This window comes from Caretta caretta, chromosome 21, assembly GCF_965140235.1.
Source record: "Caretta caretta isolate rCarCar2 chromosome 21, rCarCar1.hap1, whole genome shotgun sequence".
Lineage (NCBI taxonomy): Eukaryota > Metazoa > Chordata > Testudines > Cheloniidae > Caretta > Caretta caretta.
In genome coordinates this window covers 578267-599625 of record NC_134226.1, presented here as the reverse complement: position 1 = coordinate 599625, position 21359 = coordinate 578267, and the positions used below count along the sequence as shown (strand labels likewise).

General features: G+C 45.2%; 1 protein-coding gene across 7 annotated transcripts in view; it reads right to left on the bottom strand.

Annotated features, from left to right (window-relative positions):
* Positions 1–21359, bottom strand: part of TSPAN2 (tetraspanin 2) — a 56609-nt gene that overhangs the window by 12731 nt on the left and 22519 nt on the right. For 4 of the 7 annotated variants that reach the window (XR_012665681.1, XR_007353471.2, XM_048826891.2 and 1 more), the window contains exons 3-5: positions 3979–4076; positions 2647–2721; positions 1917–2015 (exon numbers count right to left, since the gene is read on the bottom strand). Coding sequence is in view for 5 of the 7 variants with exons in the window: in XM_048826891.2 (XP_048682848.1) it covers positions 1917–2015; positions 2647–2721; positions 3979–4076 (272 nt within the window). In the remaining 2 variants the exon portion in view is untranslated. Of the gene's footprint in view, positions 1–29; positions 129–1916; positions 2016–2646; positions 2722–3978; positions 4077–21359 lie in introns of all 7 variants that reach the window. The other 3 variants (XM_048826890.2, XM_048826888.2, XM_048826887.2) reach the window with 1 other exon arrangement.

Here is a 21359-nt window from a genome sequence, read left to right as displayed (position 1 = left end):
TCTCCCCATACAGTGATCAGATCCCGTACCTCCCGTTTAGTCCATGCTGGAGCTCTTTTGCGATTCTGGGACTCCATCATGGTCACCTCTGCTGATGAGCTCTGCACGGTCACCTGCAGCTTGCCACGCTGGCCAAACAGGAAATGAGATTAAAAAGTTCGCGGTTCTTTTCCTGTCTACCTGGCCAGTGCATCTGAGTTGAGAGTGCTGTCCAGAGCGGTCACAATGGAGCACTCTGGGATAGCTCCCGGAGGCCAATACCGTCGAATTGTGTCCACAGTACTCCAAATTCGACCCGGCAAGGCCAATTTAAGCGCTAATCCACTTGTCAGGGGTGGAGTAAGGAAATCGATTTTAAGAGCCCTTTAAGTCGAAATAAAGGGCTTCATCGTGTGGACGGGTGCAGGTTTACATCGATTTAACGCTGCTAAATTCGACCTAAAGTCCTAGTGTAGACCAGGGCTAAGTTTTAATCTTGGCTTGGTCGCTGACTTGCTGTGTGGCCTGGGACAAGTCTCTCATTCTGTGCTTCAGGTTCACTGGCTGTGCAATGGGAATGATGACAGGATCTACCTTTAATACTGTTTACATCACAGTAGGGCCTGGGGGCCCTGGGCAGGATCAGTGTTCCGTTGTGCTAGGCACCATACAGACATAGAGGTGAACTCAGTCCCCACTGTGAAGGTTTACGACCTCTCACAAGGGTGTAATTAGTTACTGTCTGTACAGCTACTGTTCGGCTAAGTTTCAGGGATGTTCACAAACTCATCCAGCTCTTGAGCAAGGGACATGAGGGCTAACTGTCCCATGTGTCTGACAGAGAGAGGTGCTGATGCATTGCATGGGAAAAAGGCCTCTTTGTTGAGCTGGAGTGGACCCTGTTGGAGAAGCCAAAGCTGGTTGTTGTAGATTCTTTTGGGGATTGTTTTCTAGTTGGGCAAATAACACCTCTAGTGCACTGGAGACCAGATCTGCCCAGGACTCAGGTGAACAGAGTCCACGGCCCTTGGATTATTCTTAAGCCTGTGCCCTGTTGTCAGTTACTGGAGTTACTCAGCACTATGGCTATAAGGAACAGGATGGGGGGGGAAGGGCATGTGTAATGTTGTGCTGGAGGAAACACATTGATAAACTGAGGTACAAGAGAAATTGTTGGCACTGCACGCCTGGTTGTGGCTTCTTCATTTCTATGGTAACAAATGTAGTTGTCCAGATCCCTGGTGGTGACAGTATTCATTCACCATTAGTTTTTCTAGGGAGAACTTGGCCCAAACACCAGCTGCAGAAACCGATGGGGAACATTCCTTGCTTTGGGGAGCAGGAAGCCACAGTATTGTCACTGCAGGGTATTTTTTCCTCAAGTACATGAATGAGGCATGGGGCCAGTTTGGCCTTAAGGCTTGTCCACACATGACAGTTAGCAACAGTTAATTGGGAATGACTATCTCAATTAACTTCCCATGTAGAAAATCCCTTCAATAGCTGGTGCTGTAGAGAGCCCTTTGTGGCTGATGCAGCCCTTTAAATGTTGTTTGATTCAGAAATTTCCTGCCAATTCTGATTTTTTCACAGTTATATTTGCATATTAATACATTTTAAAGCCAGAAGGGATCATTATGGTCATCTAGTCTGACCTCCTGTATAAAGCAGCCCACAGAATTTCACTCAGAAATTGAAGGTCTAGCAGTTTGCACTTCCCATGTTAGTACTTACCTGCAATTTGAGCCCAGGACTTCTGGCACCTAAAGCAAGCTGCATACACTTGAGCCACCAGGTCACCTTTAAACAAACTCCTCAATTCCACTCCCTCAGGGCCCAGAGAGTGGGAAGCAGTCACCCTTCTGCAAACCCTGGCATTCAATTTTTGAAGGGTGCCACCACTGTGAGCACTATTTAAGCTCACATGAGTTACTTACAGCTGTGTGGAACTGAATGAGAGTTTCGTTACTCTTCCCCATGTCCATCACATAGTCTTTATAAGCTTCTTCATAGATGGTCTGGACCTCCTGTACTGCCTGCAAAAGTCAGACAAGTCCGTTGAGATACTGAACTGGAGACAACAGGGGACCTATCAGATCCTACTCCAAATCCAATATACATCCCTGGCTTTCCTCTCCAGCCCCTAGAGTCATGAGCGACTCCTCTACACTATTTTATCCCTAGTGATCTGGTGGACTGAAACAGTAATAGAGGTGCTCTGGGAGAGCAGGGCTCTTGGGGACTTATGAGAACTTGGGCAGAACCCTACAGCACTTGTTTACTATATTTCTGCCAGGCACTCAGAACCCAGGAGAGGTTCACTAACAAGAGATGTTCGTTGTTTTGATTATGTACAGTTCCCCAGAGCATCACACACTCCCCTACAGCTCTCCAGGCAGTTCTGAAGTTGATATTACTCTCACATACAGGGATTATTTATACTGTTGGATTTTCTGTTCATATGTGGGAATGGAGACTATGTCCCATTTTGAAGCCCAGCTTCTCAGGCTCATGACAACACGAGCTCTCCATGTCTAGAGGGTCACAGAGTCCTCCTGTTTCTGTGGAATCCTTCCCTAAAATGTGACCTTTACCTGACCTCTTCGGATCAGTCAGCAGCAGGAATCCAAACCCAGCCCATAGCATCAGAATCACCTTGCTACTCACCGCTTTTTTGCCTATGAATGCAAACACTCCAGCGGTGACTTCAGCAGCAAATATCACCAGCAAGCAGGCAAAAAACTGCAGAGGAGAAACAGAGTCTGTACTAGTTTATTTTACATAAGGCCCTTTATACAAACTTTGCATCCCAAATCCTTCCACAAGGCTCAATAATACACAACAGCTGAGGGAGGGAGGAAGGTGTTGAGCAGGCAGAGGCAAGGGAGAAGGAGAGGTGTTTTCAGATTAGATTTTCAATGAGATAAAGGGCAGATGAGGTGGAAATAGACCCCGGGAGGTCGCTACAGATGGTGGAAGTGACAGAGGAGGCAGTCCCAGGAGGCAGCAGCTGAGTCAAGCTAGCAAGGGGATAAATTCACACATGGAAGCTATTGAATGCGACCTGTTGGAGATGTTGGGTTAATAAAGTAGCTGCTTATTATGAGGAGTAAAATCAAGTTACTGATCTCTGACCCAAGAGCTGTTCCCACCAGTGACGCAATGGTGCACCCCTGAAGGAGGTTTCTATCAGAATAATGCCCCTCTGCCATGTACATTGGTCAAACTGGACAGTCTCTACGTAAAAGAATAAATGGACACAAATCAGATGTCGAATTATAACATTCATAAACCAGTCGGAGAACACTTCAATCTCTCTGGTCACGCAATCACAGACATGAAGGTCGCTATCTTAAAACAAAAAAACTTCAAATCCAGACTCCAGCGAGAAACTGCTGAATTGGAATTCATTTGCAAATTGGATACTATTAATTTAGGCTTAAATAGAGACTGGGAGTGGCTAAGTCATTATGCAAGGTAGCCTGTTTCCTCTTGTTTTTTCCTACCCCCCCCCCCCGATGTTCTGGTTTAACTTGGATTTAAACTTGGAGAGTGGTCAGTTTAGATGAGCTATTACCAGCAGGAGAGTGATTTGTGTGTGTATGGGGGTGGGGGAGATGTGAGAGAACCTGGATCTATGCAGGAAATAGCCCGACTTGATTGTGTAAAGAGTTGTCACTTTGGATGGGCTATCACCAGCAGGAGAGTGAATTTGTGTGGGGGGGTGGAGGGTGAGAAAACCTGGATTTGTGCTGGAAATGGCCCACCTGATGGTCACTTTAGATAAGCTATTACCAGCAGGACAGTGGGGTGGGAGGAGGTATTGTTTCATGGTCTCTGTGTGTATATAAAGTCTGCTGCAGTTTCCACGGGATGCGTCCGATGCAGCGAGCTGTAGCTCAGGAAAGCTCATGCTCAGATCATTGGTTCGTCTCTAAGGTGCCGCACGTCCTCCTCTTCTTTCTCCAGCAGGGATGGTCCATCAAGCCTGTTACTTACCGCTCCAAGCAGGTACTGAGACTCCCGCACTGCTCCACAGCACCCAAAAAATCCAACTGTCACCATCAGCGCCCCTGCTCCCACCAGCACATAGAGCCCTGTGGGGAACCAGAACCAGTCAGTCTCAGAAGAGTTCAAACCAGATCAGTCTTTCAGACATTACATCACTTTTCCTGGCAGGGAGGAGCCTGTCATCCATTCTCAGTCCTGTGTTTGTGCCCCAAGGGACAGTCCCCTCCATCTCTACAGCTCCTCAGCAGGGCTGCTGTGTCCCTCAAAGGGAACCAGTCTCCTCCTTAGATCTCGTAAGCTTCCTTAAGCTCCACAAAGGCCAGCATGAAAAGGGTTCCACCTGCCAGGTCTCCTGTATGGAAACCTGCACAGTCCAGCAAGAAGTCTACTGCCCACCAATAGGTAGTGTGTTTTATACATCACATCATATAGAATCATCTTATAGCTAGTCACCACAGAACAAGCAGCAGGAAAGACAATCCTCTGAAGTCAGCACTGTTCAGGATCACATCTCCCTGGAGTGTACTTTCTCTGTGGAAGAGAGAGCCTTTGCCACACGGAATTCCTGTGACACTGAAGCACCTGACCTGGCTGTGACGGGCTGGGTCACAGAGACCCCCTTGGGACTGCCACCTGATGTGCTGAGACTACTTCTGAGCCCATTTTCCCTGGCAGCTTGGGATTTCAGTACCCTGTCTTGTTGAGCCAGACACTCTAGCCTGCTGCAAACACAGACCCAGGTCTGAACTGCGTCCCCCAAAAGCTGCAGACTCAACTGAAAACGGCTTAGAGAGTGCTCCTATCTCTAGCACCCAGACACCCAGCTCCCAATGGGATCTAAACCCCAAATAAATCTGTTTTACTCTGTATAAAGCTTATACAGGTTAAACGCATAAATTGTTCGCCCTCTAGAACACAGATAGGGAAATATGCACAGCTGTTTGCTCCCCCAGGTATTAATATTTGCTCTGGGTTAATTAGCAAAAAGTGATTAAATATAAAAAGTAGGATTTAAGTGGTTCCAAGTAATAACAAACAGAACAAAGTAAATTACCAAGCAAAATAAAACAAAAACACACAAGTCTAAGCCTAATACAGTAAGAAACTGATTACAGATGAAACCTCACCCTCAGAGATATTCCAATAAGCTTCTTTCACAGACTAGACTCTTTTCTAGTCTGGGCACAATCCTTTCCCCTGGTACAGTCCTTGTTCCAGCTCAGGTGTTAGCTAGGGATTTCTCATGACTGCAGCCTCCTTTGTTCTGTTCCACCCCCTTATATATCTTTTGCAGAAGGTGGGAATCCTTTGTCCCTCTCTGGGTTCCCACCCTTACTTCTAAATAGAAAAGCACCAGGCTAAAGATGGATTCCAGTTCAGGTGACATGATCACATGTCACTGTAAGACTTCATTACCCACTTGCCAGCACACATGTACACAGGAAGACTTACAAGTAAACAGAGCCATTTATAACCAATTGTCCTGCTTAAAGGGAGCCATCAAGATTCCAAACCACCATTAATGGTCCACATTTTGCATAATTACAATAGGACCTCAGAGTTATATTTCATATTTCTAGTTTCAGATATAAGAATGATACATTTATATAAACTGGATGATCACACTCAGTAGATTATAAACTTTGTAATGATACCTTACTAGAGACCTTTTGCATGAAGTATATTCCAGTTACATTATATTCACACCTATTAGCATATTTTCATGAAATCATATAGAGTGCTAAGTCACACTGGCCTCTAATGGGACCCATCTCATAGAACCCTCCCTAGCTTTTCTAAAGCGTATGGGCTTGGTTTTGCCAGCTGGCCCAATGCGTGGTTGGGAAGCACACTTCACTGCTGTGCAGGGGGTGAGTGTGGGAAGTCCCATGGAACCATGCTGCTGGGATGTCTGGGCACAGGGCTAACATGACACTCTCCGTCTCCTCCAGAAGGGAAGGCACAGGATCTATTGCAAGACGCTGTCTGTCCTTGGCAGCAGTATTTCAGCTTTGGAGGATACTGCTGGCTACTGGAATCGAGAAGGTGTGGGGCCTATTGGAAGACTGATGTCTCAGGAGAAATGGAATGAGATGATCACATTACAACTCCTGTGGACAAAGACTGGCAATAAAAAGTCAACGTTCTCTAAGAAGCTGCTGAGGGTCAGCCACTGTGAATCCCAGTGCTGAGCTCTACTTTCACAGAGGTGGGGCATCTCTCAATAGGTCAGTGGATACATGAGATGCTTCTCTATTTGAGGTGTGGCTTCTTTCCTGCAGAACAAATGGCAGGGACACTAGTGCTTCGTATGATAGCCACACCCCAGATCCATTAACACACACATGCCCTTATAGCATACTGATGCAGATGCCAAAATGACGGACAACATGAGCTGAGAGGGGCTCATGTTATCAGCATGTGAAGGCCAGGGACTTTCTTCCACAGAAGCTGCCAGCAAAAGCAGCATGTGTTATAGTAGGCAGCGTCATAAAGAAAGAGAGACAAACCATGGTCAGATGGTCTGGTAAAGTGGTTATGTTTGTAAAACTCACAGTCCTTCTCATATGAACTGCAGGCAGCACCTCCTGCAGGGCCTGTTGCCTCCAGCCATATTTCATATTGCCCTCAATTTCATCAGACAGGGTCCGAGTGACCCTGCAATAGCTGATGGGAACACTGTGAACTGCCTCCATATTCTGGCTGGCTGTTCATGGCTAAGTGCTTCAGAGATAACTTGGGAGTGGTGGGTACTGTCCAGAAACTCTGGCTAACCTCTCTCTTGGACTTGTTGCCAGAAGAGCTTGGGCCCATCTCGCCAAAGGAAATTTGCCTGTATGGAATTTGCATGGCATGAAGACTGGTCAGAAACAGTGACAATCATAACATGGAATGTATTAGTGGGTACTGCAAGATGTCTCAAGAGCATGCTGGGGTGAGCCTGCCAGTGCAGATCAGCTTGGAGAGGAGAGGAAAGGCCCCTAGCACAGAAAGGCCCCTAGCACTGAGGGACACAGGCTTGGCACCTCATACATTTAAAACTAGTACTGGCCAAAGTACAGTACTATAGAAAATATTGTAATGATCATTTCTGCCCCACCCTGAGAGCTATTCAGCTTTTGCCATCTCCAGAATCTCTGTGCACCTCATAGTGGCATGAGGTCACTTGCATGGTTTTGTGTTCTAGACTTTATCTGGGGGAGAGGGAGACAGGTCGGGGCTGCTTCTTCCGAGCAGAGATCACATCTTATTTAGATTTGTAAACTGTTTAATGATGAATGGATGATAATTCTGCCTGGCTGCAGGCTTTCAGTCAGAATGCCAGGAGGGTGCTCGTTACTTGATGGAGTCTATGATTCCTTGGCCTCGGGTGCAGCACTGACCACAAACAGGCCTGCTGTCCAGCACAGCACCCTGCTACTTCAGCCTTTGCCATCTTTACATGGGGGCTGGGAACACAGACATATTTAATGCATATCAAATGCTAAAAAGAGCCTGCAGCACTTTCCGTCCCACGCAGCATGTGGGGGATGCTAAGGTCGGTTGTCCCACTAGAGGGCACAGTCAGCCCTGCTTTCAGAGTCAACTGCACACTGTGCATTTTCATACTTTCACTATTTTCTAATGTTTAACATTTTATTTTTTAAAATTGACCTGAATCTTTATCATTCACATAGCTGCCAGCATTGAATATGCACTAGGCCTTGCCACATCCAGACCCGCACAGAGACCCCACAGAAGGGTGTAGGAATAATTGAGAGGGAAATAATTAAAAGCTCTGCATTCCCCAGTGCATCGTGGTATCTCTCTTTTGGAGGATAAGTTCTTTGGGGCTCTCTCTGCATTTGTGCACAATATATTCAGCACACAGGGATGCTAGGCAAAATAGCAGAGCTAGTCGAGAAATGGAAAATATTTCAGCAAAAATTCTACAGAAAATAGTTAAATGTTAACAAAAACTTTCATCATAATCTTATTATAATACTGACAGCCTCAGAACTTCAGTTTACTCAAACCATGTCAGAGTTCTTGCCCGCTTGTCCACGAGCAACGGAAGATCTCACTGCCAAGCCACTGCTGTCATTAAAGTGCCACGCCTGAGGGTCCCAAATCCCAGTGGCTTTTCTGTCTCTCTCCCTCTGTAATATCATCATCAAGAATTGATGCAATATAAATCCTGCTAAAAGCTAGTAACCAGATTATTTTTGTGGTAACATCCGATGAAGTGAGCTGTAGCCCACGAAAGCTTATGCTCAAATAAATTTGTTAGTCTCTAAGGTGCCCCAAGTACTCCTTTTCTTTTCGTGAAATGTTAATGGAGAAGCAGCTGCACCAGCTGTTACACCAGAGAAGCTGGATTTCCTGAACTCCTCCTTGGAGTTCACAGAGTCTGAATTTACCAGCATCTTAGTACCATGCAACTTATTATTTACCTAGAGTCTTAGCATAATCCATGCCAATGTAAATGCACATTGCAACAGGCTTTTGACTATTTTTGACTGGGTTTAAGGTGGGGATGTACATGGGTCGGAATCAGAGTTCATCTCCATGCGTAGCATGAGGAGGGTAAATCATATTATCTGTGACATGCCTCAAGAACATCTTTCATCATGTCGCCCAATGTCACGTCTTCTCATTTTCTGAGGGGGCACTCAGCTCCCATGGTGATGAGACCAGTGTAAATAGCGATACAAATTTCCTGGACCCTGCTCTGTATGTTACACTCTGCCTCCTTCTTTATCAGTCATTGAACATCTTGGCTCGGGTCTTTCCTATTTCCATTCATGTTGCCTCTAGCTAGATCAGATGAGGTTCTTTGGGGTCTGGGGCTCTGACCACTTTGAAGAGTCCTAGTTGCATTTGGATTTGCTCTCACTTCAATGGCAAAGCCTTTTAACATTTTACTCACATGACTCATAGCTGAACTTCTACCTCTCATTGGAGCTTCCCTTTTAAGGCGTGTTATAGGAAGTGCCTCTCACTGCATTCACTAAATAAATCTGTCAGCTCCCGGAGTGGGCTGCCTGGTCTGCTGGCTGCAAGAGGCTGTGCCCACCAAGAAAAGCCACCTTTGTATATCTCCCACTCAAGAGATCTCATCCCAGAATGCATCCCTGCTCTTGCAGGGACTGCCGATGCCTGACGCACACTGCTGCCTCTAGCTGGAAAATATGAATAAGAGATTTTTACAAAGCCCCAAAACTGAAATAGGTTTTAAGTGTCTTCTTCAAACACACATGCGCACAGACACCAAATCTTTAGTCACAGGATGGAGGAGTGGGTGGGCGAGGTTCTGTGGCCTGCGATGTGCAGGCAGTCAGACTAGATGATCACAACGGTCCTTTCGGGCCTTAAAGTTTATGCGTCTAAAAACTGCCTGAAAACAAACTCAGAGTGAGCAAGTTTCCCTCCCAATGTGCAAGTCTGGGACTTGTGTACCAGGGTTCCAGGAGAGAGCCAGGCCCGGGCTTTCTCAGCTGGAAGGGACTTACTGGGAAGATATGTGAGAGATGAGAAACGGTAGCAGAGGAAGTGGAGACACAGATATGTCCCTGCACCAAACACAAAGAAGTACAAGGGTGAGGCCTTCTCAAGCTCAGAAGTAGTAACAGATTCCCACTAAAGAGCCAGGCAGAATAATTCTGTGTGAAGTGGAAGGGCAGCGGGAGAGTGTGGGAATGTGATAGCTGCTGCCACTGAATCAACTGGCAGTATGGGAAATAGCATTGTACAGACCCCATCCCCCTCATGACCCTGCGTAGAGACACAGGTCCTGACTCAGATCTTCTTTGAAAAAACAAGGAATATCCCCTCTGAACTCAATGGAGTTAGACCCATACAAGATCAATGAGGGATCAGTTCCAGTCATCCTAATACAATCACTGACATGGAGCACTGGGTCATCAGTAACCTAAGCTGCAGAGTCAGAGGCCTGTGTTAGGCTCATTCCCTTCGATGAGACTGGGAGGCATGGGGAAACACCTCCATCTTCAGCTCTTACTGCCAGGGTCGGATTAAGGTAATGAGGGGCCTAAGGCTAATGGGAGGGAAGGGCCTAAGTATGAATTACATATTGCAAACAAAATTATAAAGTCAAACATTTATCTACATACATATTTACACATTATTTATTTATGTAAAATTAACAAGTTTATTCTACTCTCACTACGCTCATTTCTTCAAACAAACAAATTTTTTTTTCTAGCTTTAGCTGTGGCAAAGTAATGAATGATGTCATCGTAATTCAAAGACCTGACGATTGCATTCTCAATGCTCAAGAGGGACAAAGCACTGAGATGCTCTTGAGTCATGGTGGATCAGAGGTCATTTTTGACCCTTGTTAGAAGAGAGAAGGAACATTTTCCACTACAGTTAGAAATCATTAGTGACAAATACAGCCGTAAAGCAGTTTCAACATCTGGGAAACATTCTACCACATTGGATTCAGTGATAACTCGGTACATCCAAATAGATTTGCTTTCGCCATCTTTTCTCTCTATTTCTGAGCGTGATGTGAATTCAACAAAGTGAAGAAATTCTTTAGTAAAATCTACTGGGAGATCATCTGGGTACTTCTGACACAGATGTTTGATTCCTCCACTGACTTCGGAACTTGAAATGTTAGGCGAAAAATGTCAGTACACTAAAGGTTTTGTCAATATTTTTCTAAGCCTCGATCTGATGTTCTAATAAACTTTTCGGTTAGTTGATGATTGTGATGAAGGTATTAACTCTGAAGGCCTCCTTGTCACTGAATGAGTGGGCAGTTGCATTGTCACGTCTTGTCTTTTGTGGTGTTTGGCTGACTTATACTCATGGTAAGCAGTCCTATCAGCCCCCTGAATTTCATACTCATCAAAACTATCCCGCATTTGTTGAAGAACAGTTCCAAGACGCCTCATTAGGTTTACAGCAGTGGAAAGGTCAATTTGAGCACTTTGCAAGCTTAGACTGCACCTGCTGAATGGCTGAAGTATATCATTCCAGAGCTCACACAAAATAAATTTGTTAGTCTCTAAGGTGCCACAAGTCCTCCTTTTCTTTTTGTGGATACAGACTAACACGGCTGCTACTCTGAAACCACAAAATATCAGTTTCCAAAGTGTGCATTGCATCACTCAGGATCTTCGCATCTTTTCTTGTTGCTGATTTTTGAGGATCATCATCGTTGATGCTCTGTAGTGCTTCAAGGATGTTGGGATATCCCAGAATAACTGCATTCACAGCTTCAGTGCTGGCACTCCACTGTGTCCCTGAAAGCAATCTGGGCACTGGGCAGAGAAAAAACTCTACAATTCTTGGACAAATCCAAAAAAAGAAACTGTTTCAACAATCCATGGCAGACTGGCCAGCTAGGTTGAGGGAGTGTGCAGCACATGGTATGGTATGTAATCAACCAAAGCATTGCGTGCTTTTATCTTTGCCTGCACCCCTGAATATTTGCCACTCATATTCCTTGCATTGTCAGATCTTTGGTCACGACAAAGGCTGATGTCAATCCCATTTTTGGTGAGGAAATTGAGTAGGAACAAGGCAAGTTTCTCCCCTGTGTGGCTGGTGATGTTTATGAAGGTCATGACATGCTCAACTGGTCCACTGGGTGGCATATAACGCAAGATGACAGTCAACTGATCTACGTGACACATCCGGTGTTGAATCAACACACACTGAAAAATATCCCGTATCTTTGATCTCCTCTACAATGACTGATAGCGTCGTCTTTGCCAGCAGTGCAATGAATTCATCACAAATAGTCTTTGATAGATATGATGTATGGCCTTTTCCACGATTTGTGTGTTCACTGATGTGCTGAGCTAACAGAGGGTCGAACTTAGCGATTAGCTCTAGAACGCCAAGGTAATTGCCATTGTGTTTCAATCGAACAGTCTCATCTGAGCCATGGAATGGCAGACCACGCTCAGCAAGAAAAACTATGGTTTCAACTACACGTCTGAGATCGTTCTTCCAATAAGCATGAGCTTCCAAAAACTGATTTTCCATTTGGGTATCAATTCTGCCACTAACTTTCTTTCGGGAATGGTAGCTGCTAACTGAAAATGTATGCTGCTCACTCATTGCATGATTGGTAATGTATGCAGTATTCTTCCAATCATTGAAGCCTTCGCAGAACATTCCTCACTTTTTGGTATCAGAATAAAGGCAGCAATAAAAACAGTACACTTTCTTCTGAGAAGGCGAATAGATGAGCCATTCTCGCTTGCCAATCTGTTTGTTAGGCTTCACATATTCAGACATTGATTTGGTCAGATAACGATTCTGATTGGTATACTCTCGCTTTGTCAGTGAAAAATCAGTATCTAGATTCTGGCATTTCTGTGGGCCATTCTCAGTCCAATATGCCATGAGATCTTGAGAAGTTGTGTCCCACTCACCTGGATCATTGGTGAAGGATGTTTTTCTATATCACTGGGAAAGGGTTCAGGGGAGTGGGGTGCGGCTGCAGCTAGAGAAGTCACAGGAGGCTGCTCCTTTTCATCAGGTGCAGGCACAGCAAGTTCACTATTTGCCTGGACTTCCTCACCACCAGACTTAGCAGGAGGAAAAAACATGAGGAGAGAAGGAGTACCTTTCAGCACTACATCTTGTCTTTGCCATCTTTCTCTGGCCTCCTCCAATTTCTGCCATCCTCCTTTCTTTAAGATGGTTTCTATTGTCCAGTGTAGGCCTACTGTGTACAAAGTTCAATATTGCTTGGACCCACAAACACTTACTTAGCCCACAAAGACAAAATCACAATCACCATCAATTGAATTCACAATCTTGATGGATTCACTTGTACAAAGCAATATCTAATGAGACAAAAAAAATCTGAATGCCCCGCTACTGTCGCTCAACTGTTACTTCAATATGGAATGGAGGGCCTACAGTAGCGCCTAAAAATAGGAGGGCCTAAGGCTATAGCCTTTTTAGCCTATGGGTTAATCTGGCTCTGCTTTCTGCCTCTGAGCTGCTTCCCTTGTGAACCACAAAGCCCTGGAGGTCACTAATCTTGCACCCACATCAGAGCAGGAGGAGGAAGAGCAAAAACTACGAGTGTGTGTGCATGGGGTGGGTGTTTGATTACCACAGACACTGAAGCAAAGAGCCTCTTAATAATAATCTGGTGCAAGTGAAAACAGAGTGAGTGGCAGATCAAGGCAAAAGGGGCCAGTTTCAGCCTGACAAGTTTTAGCCACTTCTCTTACCACAAATACCTTTTGTTTGCAGCTGAGTATGATCTCTACAGGTTAGGGTGACCATACATCCCGTTTTGGCCTGGAGAGTCCCTTTTTTAAGCCCTGCCCAGTGGCCAGCCTCGCATGGGGGACGGGCTCGGACTAACCCCACATGGTATCCCGTTTTTCCTTTGGAAAATATGGTCACCCTACTACAGGTGAAAGGAAGCCCGCATTGTTTGGGTTCTGTAAGCAAGTTTTTTTGTTTGGACTCCAAGGACAGGTTGGTCACACCACCTCTTCTTGCAACTGCACATATCCTCTGGTTCCCTGGTCTCTCTCAGTGCTTTGGGTACAGCAAGGTCAGATCTGCCCATGTGCTGGTTTGAGTCCCTTGCTCTTTGTTCGGTGCCATGGTACACTTCAGTACTTTACCTTGGATGCTGGGGGCAAATGCCTGCATGACAGAACAAGGAGTAATGGTCTCAAGTTGCAGTAGGGGAGGATTAGGTTGGATATTAGGAACAACTTTTTCACTAGGAGGGTGGTGAAGCACTGGAATGGGTAACCTAGGGAGGTGGTAGAATCTCCTTCCCTAGAGGTTTTTAAGGTCAGGCTTGACAAAGCCTGGCAGGGATGATTTAGTTGGGGATTGGTCCTGCTTTGCGCAGGGGGTTGGACTAGACGACCTCCTGAGGTCCCTTCCAACCCTGATATTCTATTATTCTATGAAGAGAAAGTACTGAATATGGCCACATTAATGTGACATTGACTGTGAAGGCCGAATGTGGGACCTTATTACAGACCTGGAGAAGACTGCCATTTGAATGGCCCAGCCTGTGGCTCCTCACAGCTTAGGAGTTCACCACATCAAACAACTCACGCATTCCGATTTAGCAAAACAACCCACCATGTACATTCGTCCAATACATCGTATACAGGATGATGAGGCACCTCCCATGTAACTGAACCCAATATGGACAATCCTAACAGACAAACTACTCGGTGTGATTCTATGGAAAAAAGGACATTCATGGATTTATAGATTCTAAGGCCAGAAGGGACCACTGTGATCTTCTAGTTTGACCTCCTGTATAACACAGGCCACAGAACTTCCCCAAAATAATTCCTAGAAAATTTTCCTTTTAGAAAAACATCTAATCTTGATTTAAACATTGTCAGTGATGGAGAATCCACCATAACACTTGGTAAATTGGTCCAATGGTTAATTACTCTCACCATTAAAAATATGCACCTTATTTCCACTCTGAATTTGTCTAGCTTCAGCTATTGGATTGACGAGCCCATTATTAAACATTTGTTACCCGTGTGGGTACTTATAGATTGTGATCAAGTCACCCGTAACCAGGGTGGATAAAATCAATGATTTAAAAAAACAACAACAAAAAACCACAAACCCTAAAAAATTGGATTTTTTTGATAAAATGCTTTGAGGAAAAAACCTATTAAAAGCTAGTTTTAATTAAGATACAATATAGCTCCTCATTAAATAGGGATTATAAATTCTAATTCTATAGTATGAGACAATATATTCATGTAATGTTTAAGAAAAGTTTTGTAAATGAGTTCCATTAGTTCATGGATGAGGGACCCAATCTTATGGGGTTCCATGGGCTTCTGTATAGATTATTTAGGCTAATCTTTCTATTTACCCAATGGGACTCAGTGATCAGTCTAGAAGATACCATCAGAGATGCTTAGTTTTGCAGTTGTGGATTTGTGTCTCCAGAGATAACACGCTTCTTAACAGCAAAAATGTTTTTAAATAGATAAATAATGTAGAGAGGTACGAAATAACAGACCTCAACCCTATTGTCCCTCTGCAAATTTGTGTACACAGAGTCCATCCCTTACCTCTCTCTAAAAGTGCAACATTTCAAAAAGTTCAATGAATAGAAGATTGTTGGGGACGGAATAGATCTGGACAAGGAGAATAAGTCTGGAGATAAATGTGAGAAGAAAAGGACAAGCAGTAGAAACAAAAGTGAAACTGTTTGATCAGCATATTCCAGAAGTCTTGGAGGTCTTTCTGAGTGTTGCCTTCTGTGACAGGTGTCAGTCGGTCCTCCAAGCCCCTAGGGGCGATGGAGAGCTATGGTCTCCGTGGCAGGTCTCAGCCACACCTTCCGGGCATTGGGGAATTAGCGGGGAAGGTGTGCCAGCCGGAGTCGGTAGCCCGCCCCCCTCAGGCAGGGGAGCGCCGGCAAGAGTCGGTAGCCCGCCCCCCCCCCCAGGCAGGGGAGCGCCGGCAAGAGTCGGTAGCCCGCCCCCCCCCCCAGGCAGGGGAGCGCCGGCAAGAGTCGGTAGCCCGCCCCCCCCCCAGGCAGGGGAGCGCCGGCAAGAGTCGGTAGCCCGCCCCCCCCCCCAGGCAGGGGAGCGCCGGCAAGAGTCGGTAGCCCGCCCCCCCCCCCCCAGGCAGGGGAGCGCCGGCAAGAGTCGGTAGCCCGCCCCCCCCCCCAGGCAGGGGAGCGCCGGCAAGAGTCGGTAGCCCGCCCCCCCCCCCCCCCCAGGCAGGGGAGCGCCGGTGTAGGGGAATGCAGGCCCACCCAACTCCACTGGGTTCCAGCCCAGGGCCCTGACAGTGGCGGGAGGTGAAAGTCCTGCCGCTGGGTCAGCGGGGCCGTCCACGCCCGCTGACCAAACACACCCACCCCACGGTGTAGTTCGGCCCCTGGGCTACTTCCTATCCGGTCTCTCAGGCGGGTCGCTCCGGTCCCTCCATCTCCTCCGGGTATTCCGCTGTGGGCAGCTCCGGCCCCTCCATCTCCTCCGGGTATTCCGCTGTGGGCAGCTCCGGCCCCTCCATCTCCTCCGGGTATTCTGCTGCGGGCCACTCCCGCTCCCCCTCGGTATCGGAGTCACGCTGGCCCGGGCTGCAGCCAGGCCCCTCCAGGTCCTCTGGGTATTCAGCGGCTGGCAGCCCTGGTTGCCACAGGCCTTCCTCCCGGTCAGGCTCCTCCTTGCCCAGTTCTTCGCCTGGGTCAGCAGCAGGATTGCGAGGGAGCAGCCTGTGTCTGTCTCCCTCCCTGGTGCTCTCTTCACAGGACAGAGGGTCCCGCCCTTCCCCTTCCGGGGATTGGCGGAAGCTTGGCCTGGCCCCGCCCACTCAGGCTGAAAGGGTGGCTCTTTACCCTCTGGTTCGGAGGGGAGCCACCCTGGCTCCCTACACCTTCATTGATTTGAGATCTACCATACCATTCTCTCATTAGAAGAGAAAACCTATAATGGCAGCAGGCTGTAAAAGAGACCCAGCTTGGGAATATTTTAATGGAGTTCTTCTACCTGTGGGTAAGACAGGCATGTGTGCAAAATGAACATAACATAAGAATGGCCATACTGGGTCAGACCAAAGATCCGTCTAGCCCAGTATCCTGTCTGATGACAGTGGCCAATGCCAGGTGCTCCAGAGGGAGTGAACCTAACAGGTAATGATCAAGTGATCTCTCTCCTGCCATCCATCTCCACCTGTCTTCCTTCTGGACTACACTTGAATTCTCACGTTGGAGCAAAAAAATACAGTTTTTACTCTATGGTACTATCATTTTAGATGCAGTTATTTAAAAAATAAATAACTGAAATAGGCAGATCTTCCTTTCACAATTTCACCTTTAAAGTAGTACTGAGTGTCAGTGAATGCAATGAGTTATACTAAATGAGCAGTATGGTAATAATAACTAAATAACTGCATTGCCTTATTTTGTTTAGGAGAATCCATCCTCAACCTACAAGATTCTGAAGACTATCCACCTTCAAGATTGGACAAATGACCAGGGAAGAGTATAAAAATATTGCTCAGGCATGCAGGAGTGAAATCAGGAAGACCAAATCACACTCAGAGTTGCAGCTAGCAAGAGATGTTAAGAGTAACAAAAAGGGTTTCTTCAGGTATGTTAGCAACAAGAAGAAAGTCAAGGAAAGTGAGGGCCCCTTACTGAATGAGGGAGGCAACCTAGTGACAGAGGATGTGGAAAAAGACTCAATGCTTTTTTTGCCTCTGTCTTCACGAACAAGGTCAGCTCCCAGACTGCTGCACTGGGCAGCACAGCATGGGAAGGAGGTGACCAGCCCTCTGTGGAGAAAGAAGTGGTTTGAAACTATTTAGAAAAGCTGGACGAGCACAAGTCCATGGGGCCGGATGCGCTGCATCCGAGAGTGCTGAAGGAGTTGGCGGACGTGATTGCAGAGCCATTGGCCATTATCTTTGAAAACTCATGGCCATCGGGGGAGGTTCCGGACGACTCGAAAAAGGCTAATGTAGTGCCCATCTCTAAAAAAGGGAAGGAGGAGGATCCGGGGAACTACAGGCCAGTCAGCCTCACCTCAGTCCCTGGAAAAATCATAGAGCAGGTGCTCAAGGAATCTATTCTGAAGCACTTAGAGGAGAGGAAAGTGATCAGGAACAGTCAGCGTGGATACACCAAAGGGCAAGTCATGCCTGACTAATCTAATTGCCTTCCATGACAAGATAATTGGCTCTGTGGATGAGGAGAAAGCAGTGGACATGTTATTCCTTGACTTTAGCAAAGCTTTTGACACCGTTTCCCACAGTATTCTTGCCAGCAAGTTAAAGAAGTATGGGCTGGATGAATGGGCTATAAGGTGGATAGAAAGCTAGCTAGATCATTGGGCTCAACGGTTAGTGATCAATGGCTCCATGTCTAGTTAGCAGCTGGTATCAAGTGGAGTGCCCCAAGGGTCGGTCCTGGGGCCAGTTTTGTTCAATATCTTCATTAATGATCTGGAGCATGGCGTGGATTGCACCTTCAGCAAGTTTGCAGATGACACTAAACTGGGAGGAGAGGTAGATACGCTGGAGGGTAGGGATAGGATATAGAGGGACCTAGACAAATTAGAGGATTGGGCCAAAAGAAATCTAATGAGGTTCAACAAGGACAAGTGCAGAGTCCTGCACTTAGGATGCAAGAATCCCATGCTACAGACTAGGGACCGAATGGCTAGGCAGCAGTTCTGCACAAGAGGACCTAGGGGTTACAGTGGACGAGAAGCTGGATATGAGTCAACAGTGTGCCCTTGTTGCCAAGAAAGCCAATGGCATTTGGGGATGTATAAGTAGGGGCATTGCCAGCAGATCGAGGGACGTGAACATTCCCCTCTATTCGACATTGGTGAGGCCTCATCTGGAGTACTGTGTCCAGTTTTGGGCCCCACACTACAAGAAGGATTTGGAAAAATTGGAAAATGTCCAGCGGAAGGCAACAAAAATGATTAGGGGACTGGAACACATGACTCATAAGGAGAGGCTAAGGGAATTGGGATTGTTTAGTCTGCGAAAGAGAAGAATGAGGGAGGATTTGATAGCTGCTTTCAACTACCTGAAAGGGGGTTCCAAAAAGGATGGATCCAGACTGTTCTCAGTGGTAGCAGATGACAGGAGGAGGAGTAATGGTCTCAAGTTGCAGTGGGGGCATCTTAGGTTGGATATTAGGAAAACCTTTTTCACTAGGAGGGTGGTGAAGCACTGGAATGCGTTACCAAGGGAGGTGGTGGAATCTCCTTCCTTAGAAGTTTTTAAGGTCAGGCTTGACAAAGCCCTGGCTGGGATGATTTAGTTGGGGATTGGTCCTGCTTTGAGCAGGGGGTTGGACTAGATGACCTCCTGGGGTCCCTTCCAACCCTGATATTCTATGTTTCTAAGATCACCATACTTTTCTATAGTTTCAGAGTTATCTGCCAATGATAGTGTTTCAGTCACATCATGTATGTCACACAGTCACAGTATATCACCTGGAGCAAAACGGAAAAAAAAAATCTCCATCATCCAGAAACAACCATAGATAAGTTTGTGATAAGAACCAGCAGATTACAAAAAGAGGTAACTGATGAAAAAATTGCCTGGTTTGTTTATGCAATAAACGCTACTTTCTGTATGATTGAGAACCCACACTTCATTAACATGGTTCAGTCATTAAGACAAGGATACAGTCCACCCAACAGAGCCGCAGGCAAACAGATGTCGCACCCAACAGATTTCACAGGCAAATTGCTGGATAAAGTGTATGAAAGAGAAATTGAGCAGTGTGCAAAAGGTCTAGAGGTAAAATTGTTAACCTGAGTCTTGATGGGTGGAGCAATATCCACAATGATCCTGTTGTATGTGCTTGTGTGACAGAAGAAGGGAATGTCTTCCTTACAGAAACAATTGATACATCAGGAAATGCACACACAGCAGAATACTTACAAGAAGTAGCAGTAAAAACTATAACAAACTGTGAAAAAAAAATTGAAATGTCTAGTATGCAGCTTGGTCACAGACAATGCTGAAAATATGTCCAAGATGACAAGAAATTATTTAGAAGAGAGTGAAGAGAGTCCCAAGCTAATAACATACGGTTGCAGTGCTCGTTTGATGCACCTCCTAGTCAAAGACTTCAGTGTTCCAGAAATAAAGGCTAACGTTGTTGAAATTGCAAAATACTTCCGTAACAACCACTCTGTAGCAGCTGCTCTGAAAAAAGTGGGAGGAACCAAGCCAACTCTCCCATAAGACGTGCGATGGAACTCAGCAGTGGACTGTTTGGAGCACTGTATCAGGAACTGGCCTAATCTGATGACAGTTTGTGAACAAAACAGTGAAAAAATAGATGGCACTGTCACAGCCAAAGTTCTCAATATCGGGCTTAAGAGAAATGTTGAACTCCTGCTGAGTACCCTGAAGCCTATTTCTGCAGCCTTCAACAAAATGCAGGGAAATAGCTGTTTTATTGCTGATGCTGTTGAAATTTGGAAGGAACTGAGTGAGATCTTAAAAAGAGAGAAATATGCAATGACAGAGTTAAATTACAAGCATTAAAAAATGATTGAGACAAGCACTATCTCCAGTTTATTTTCTTGCAAATATTCTCAATACTCGATACTAGGGTCAAACCTTAACTGCTGAAGAAGAGGAGCTGGCTGTGACATGGACATCCAGCAACCATCCCCCCATAATGCCACCTATAATAAACTTCAGAGCTAAGGGTGAACCATTCAAGAAATAGATGTTTGCTGATGATGTTTTAAAGAAAGTCACACCAGTGAACTGGTGGAAGTCACTTAAGCACCTGGATTCAGAGACTGTTGAGGTGATAATCTCACTTTTTACTGCAGTAGGTTCTTCTACCAGTGTAGAAAGAATATTTTCTTCCTTTGGACTAATTCATTCCAAATTGAGAAATTGTTTGGGACCTGAAAAAGCAGGAAAGCTTGTTTTTCTTTTCCAGATTATGAACAAACAGGAAAATGAAGGTGAAGACAACTGAATTAGTTGCAAAAGCCAATATTTTAAGTTTCTCATGTTGACCTGGCTGACATAGTTGATTTATTTATTTATTTTTTATTTTTGGTTTTTTAAAAAAAATATTTAACTATTTCAGTTAAAAAAAATTTTTTTAACAAAAACAAACCTGATTTAAAAAACCTGAATGTTTAACTATATGCTTAACTATATTCATATGCTTGTTTTGTTAAAATATTATATGTTTGCTGTTGAAGAAAAAAATCCAGAATACATAATGTTGTTGTTTTACTTAAATAAAGCAATTTAAATGACTGTCTGCTAAGTTCTCCTCCTAATAGAGCACGGCAAGAAAATCCTCCAAATATTAATGACTAACCTGTTGAATTGGAGATAGTTCACCTCCCAATAACTTCATAAATATCTGCTTTAATTACTTTGGTAAATGAAATAACCAAACAATCATTCATTTTCTGATATAGCTGTAAAACTAATCTGAAAAGTTTCAAAATAAATCACTTTAAAAATGTATAGTGTATACCTTCTAAAAATGAAACCTACGTCTGTCTCTGAGTTGTGAAGAATATGTATTAAGGTTATAACAACCAACAAGAATGCACTTTTACGTAGAAATCCATGATTAAATTGAGTCTTCCTGACTAGTGATTTTAATCACAATTTAAATCAATTTGATTTAAATCAAATCCACCCTGCCCTTAATCTTCTCTTTGTTAAGCCAGAAAGAGTGAGCTCCTTGAGTCTATCACTCTAAGGCAGAGAGCTGACTGTGAAGGGTCTGGGGAGAAGTGTCACTTTGCAATAGAGCTGGTAAAAAAAAAGGGGTCTCAGCTAAGACTATTATTTTTGTGAAAAAATCTAATTTTTGACTACATTTTTTGTTTTCTTAAACAAATTTTTTTGGTGGGTAACCCTTCAAG